The 3,676-nt window shown below is 27.8% G+C and overlaps 1 protein-coding gene across 1 annotated transcript; it reads right to left on the bottom strand.

Moving 5' to 3' along the window:
* Positions 1–1,349: 1,349 nt before the first annotated feature.
* Positions 1,350–3,657, bottom strand: LOC113371086 (probable ubiquitin carboxyl-terminal hydrolase MINDY-4). Its single transcript, XM_026611731.1, has 3 exons — positions 3,623–3,657; positions 1,478–1,627; positions 1,350–1,406 (listed from the first exon to the last, which is right to left on the bottom strand). The coding sequence occupies exons 1-3, from the start codon at positions 3,655–3,657 to the stop codon at positions 1,358–1,360; spliced, it is 234 nt and encodes a 77-aa protein (XP_026467516.1). The 3' UTR covers positions 1,350–1,357.
* Between the last annotated feature and the right edge of the window lie 19 nt (positions 3,658–3,676).

Genomic DNA, 3,676 nt, shown 5'->3' with positions numbered 1-3,676 from the left:
AAGCGGTACCTGCATAACGCATATAGAGTTTCTCTATTTAAGAGTTCAACGACTTGGAAAAACTGGGCCGACAATAACATGCTTTCCACGTTTGTGGAAATCGTTCCCGTTGACATTATTTGAATCTCAATTATTCAAAGTATCAATATTAGCCAATCAATGGATGAAGGCCAATTTGATAAGTGAATGAAATTTTAACCAATTTGACTATTTCTAATAGTACCTGACAGACATATTGTCAATGTGTGGTTTGATAACAAACGGTTAATGAATTATTCAAATGTTGTCACAGACATTACAAAAAACCGCTGTCGAAAATTTTTAGCTGATAGCTTTTATGTAGTATGATGTGATGTACATTTTCATGACGTAATAATGAAATACATAAAAATATTTCCAAGACTTATTATTTTTTATTTATTCCTATATTGGAATTACCTAAAATCAGCCAATTGAATATAACAGGAATACTTTATAAACCATAAATTTTATGATAAATTCTGTAGTTGTAGAAATTGTATAAGTATTAATAAGAAAAATTATTTAAATCAGTTAGACTCATGCATGGATGATATTTTCATTGGTATATCCCATAAAACTTATAATTGACTGATAAAGTAAAAAAAGGAATTCCTATAGATAATTTAGTAGTTGAACGAATTTATAAAGATTTGTGCATGGATTGATTATTTCAGTTAGATAATTCATGCACAGGTGATATTTTTTATTAGCATATTCCTCAAAAATTATAATTTACGGACCAAGTTAAATAAATATATCTATTCGATACCTTTTCCAAAAAGGCACAAAATACACTTACTAGAACCCTGCTACGTAGAAGAAATTTAATTTTTTTCAATAATTTTTTTTGTAGAAACTTTTTTTACCATTGCTCAATTATATTCTACTAATTACCTATCATTCATTTATTATATTTTGGTTATTCTATTTTAATACGTTGTAAATTAAATGGTAAAATAAAAAAAAAGTGAAACCAACCTAAGAACGAGCATTCAACATGAAAATCTGCAATTTCCATTTGTACTTTATTTCAACAGTTTCATCGTAACATCAACAATAAGTCGAATATCGGCAACAATATATTTTAAATAGCTATATAAATTTTACGGAAATTGCATCTATTAAAAAATGTTGAATATTCTGTATATTTCCCAAATGTTTCAAGTTCAAACAATCCCTCTTAAACATTTGGAACATAAACATTGTATCAAAATATTTTTCTAGATGCCAAGTCTGTAAATTTCAAAACATATTTATATACATACCATGGTATTTCAAAATTCTATAAGTTCATCTACTAATAAATTAGAGTATAATATATAAATATCGTTCATGTTTATACTGTAGGAGTTTGACCTGTCCAAGTTATTTTTGCATCCTGCCATCTGAAATAAAATGCTTCAAACATTATTTAAGAACAAACATAAATTAAATTACCTTTTTATAATAATATTACTTTGTATGTATTAATTTTTCAAGAGGTGTAGAAGCCATATCATCTTTGCAGGAAGGTGATCCATCATCATCACATTCTTCATTCTGGCCACGTGTATCCACAGTGAAGACCACGTGGTTACCACTTGTGGTGCAGTACTGCAATTCGAATCTAAAAAAGTGATATGATAAACAGATTATGAGCCAAAAAATAGCTATTTTACTTCATATATTCATGTCCAATTAACACTTTGACTGCGGAAGTGTTTGGAACCAGCGGTCAACGTGTTAAGAAAGCTATCAAACATTGATTAAATATAGCATTTTAGTAATATATTGTCAATCAATAATATTGCAATTTTATTTTATTTGTTGGCGTTGAAAAATAGTAATAAATAAATAGTAAAATAGTGGCGATCAAAAATAGTAATTCATTTACCTTGAATAAATTTTGTATATAATTCGTTATAGCATGATACAATATAGTAAAAAAACACGCGACAATGTAATCAAGTTGTTATTCGATAATGAAGAAATGGTTTCGGTTAATGTTTCTAATAAAGGTATACACCAAACATGCATTTGATTCAGATATGGCGATAAGATTCATTATTTGGGAATGAAATACTTTTACTTTCAGTAAAATGGATTAAAGTTATGTTAAAACCAAGCCAAAAATCAAGACAAGTTAAAAAAATATCTATATATTTATCTAAACGTTAAAGGCGCGTTTAGTGGCTGAGTTTTTTTTAGTTTAGTTGGTTAATGAATAAAAAAATTATTTTAATAATGTATGTCAAAACTAAATGTTTACTATGAGCCACTCCCTTTTGGCAATCTCAACAACATTGTACTGTCAAAATTAATGGATATCTTATGCTTACACACTTCAGGAAGACAGGCTTTGGTTAACCTTTAAAGAATTTGCATACAATGTAAATTATAGAAACAATCTAATTGTTATATAAGGTGGACAATATGCCACATTGTCATCTATAATTGTAACATTGAATTACTATAATTCAGTGCAAAATCATCACGTCCTTCTGAGGAAGGTTACAAATATGCATTACTTATGACAGCAATAAAGTTAAATTGCTTTCGAGAACTGGGAAATTTTGCTTCTCATAATAAATAATTGCATCAGTCTCCGGTATTGATTTGATGATAGGCATCAGCGGTTTATTAAGTGACGTTTGAATAAAATATTTATATTATGATAAACATATTTCGATTTGAAATATAAAATCAATCAAATGCCAAAAAACTATCAATGCCTTAAGAGATACACCAGTTCTTTGAAAATGCATAATAGATATATATAAAGTTATATGGGGAACCATTGAGTTTCAGGTTTTCTTTTGCAATTTTTTAGAGAAATTTTAAAATTTGATTAGGCTTTTCAGTTCATAGCTTCAAATTAACTTTTACTTGTAAAAAATCGAATAAAATCATTTTTAAAATTATCAATATCTGTTTCGATGGAATTCTACCAGGATTTCTGAAAAGAATGAGGTCATCGAAAAAATAATGAGGACGACAATAAGACAATAAATAATGTACCGTAATAAAAAGAGAGATAATGTTATCATATTTGGGTTTCTTGGATTAAACGCATGCAGCGATTATGCAAAAACAGACAGCTTTACACTTTTGAATGGCACAAGTAATTGGACTTTGAATAAAAGAGTTGGGTACACATTTTTTTGTAATATAAATAAAATTATTTTAAATGTGCTTTTTCAGAATTACTAAAAAAAATTAAAATTTTCAGTACACACATACGATTTCTAAGCTGTGCTTAAATTAATGTTGCGTTGGCATAAGTTTAGGCAAATAAGTATGTTGTTGGGGGCTTCAACAAACTTTTATTTACTAAATCAATTATCTATTATATCAGAACAGTTGTTAATTTTTATTTTCACTACTCATATAAAGCACGAACTCTACAGTACCACAGATTTAATACTAGCAGATAGTCAGAGAAGACCCTTTCAAAATAAATTACAAAAAAAACCTTTATTTTGCAATTATCGAATTACGTAAATTCTACAAACGTTAGTATGTTAGAGATCTATAAACGCAATTGATTAAAGAAATGAAGCATTTCTATACTTATCATAACCAAAGAGAAACTCTCAAAAACTGGTATTTGTTTTCATCTAACCTTTTTTCGGCATGATAATTTCTAAGCAATTCCATATTGGTGTTGAACATAACA

The sequence above is a fragment of the Ctenocephalides felis genome, unplaced genomic scaffold (genome assembly GCF_003426905.1).
Source record: "Ctenocephalides felis isolate EL2017-DRISC unplaced genomic scaffold, ASM342690v1 CF-g0.4_SCAFFOLD_01492, whole genome shotgun sequence".
Taxonomy (NCBI): domain Eukaryota; kingdom Metazoa; phylum Arthropoda; class Insecta; order Siphonaptera; family Pulicidae; genus Ctenocephalides; species Ctenocephalides felis.
Note: the sequence above shows the minus strand (reverse complement) of the source record. Positions and strands in the feature narration are given on the sequence as shown.

Excerpts from the sequence above, each read along its gene's own strand:
- LOC113371086 (XM_026611731.1), bottom strand. The coding sequence starts at position 3,657 with ATGGAATTGCTTAGAAATTATCATGCCGAAAAAAG. Across the intron at positions 1,628-3,622 it reads AATTATCATGCCGAAAAAAG|ATTCGAATTGCAGTACTGCA; the intron begins GTTAGATGAAAA and ends TCACTTTTTTAG. Across the intron at positions 1,407-1,477 it reads GAAAAATTAATACATACAAA|ATGGCAGGATGCAAAAATAA; the intron begins GTAATATTATTA and ends ATTTTATTTCAG.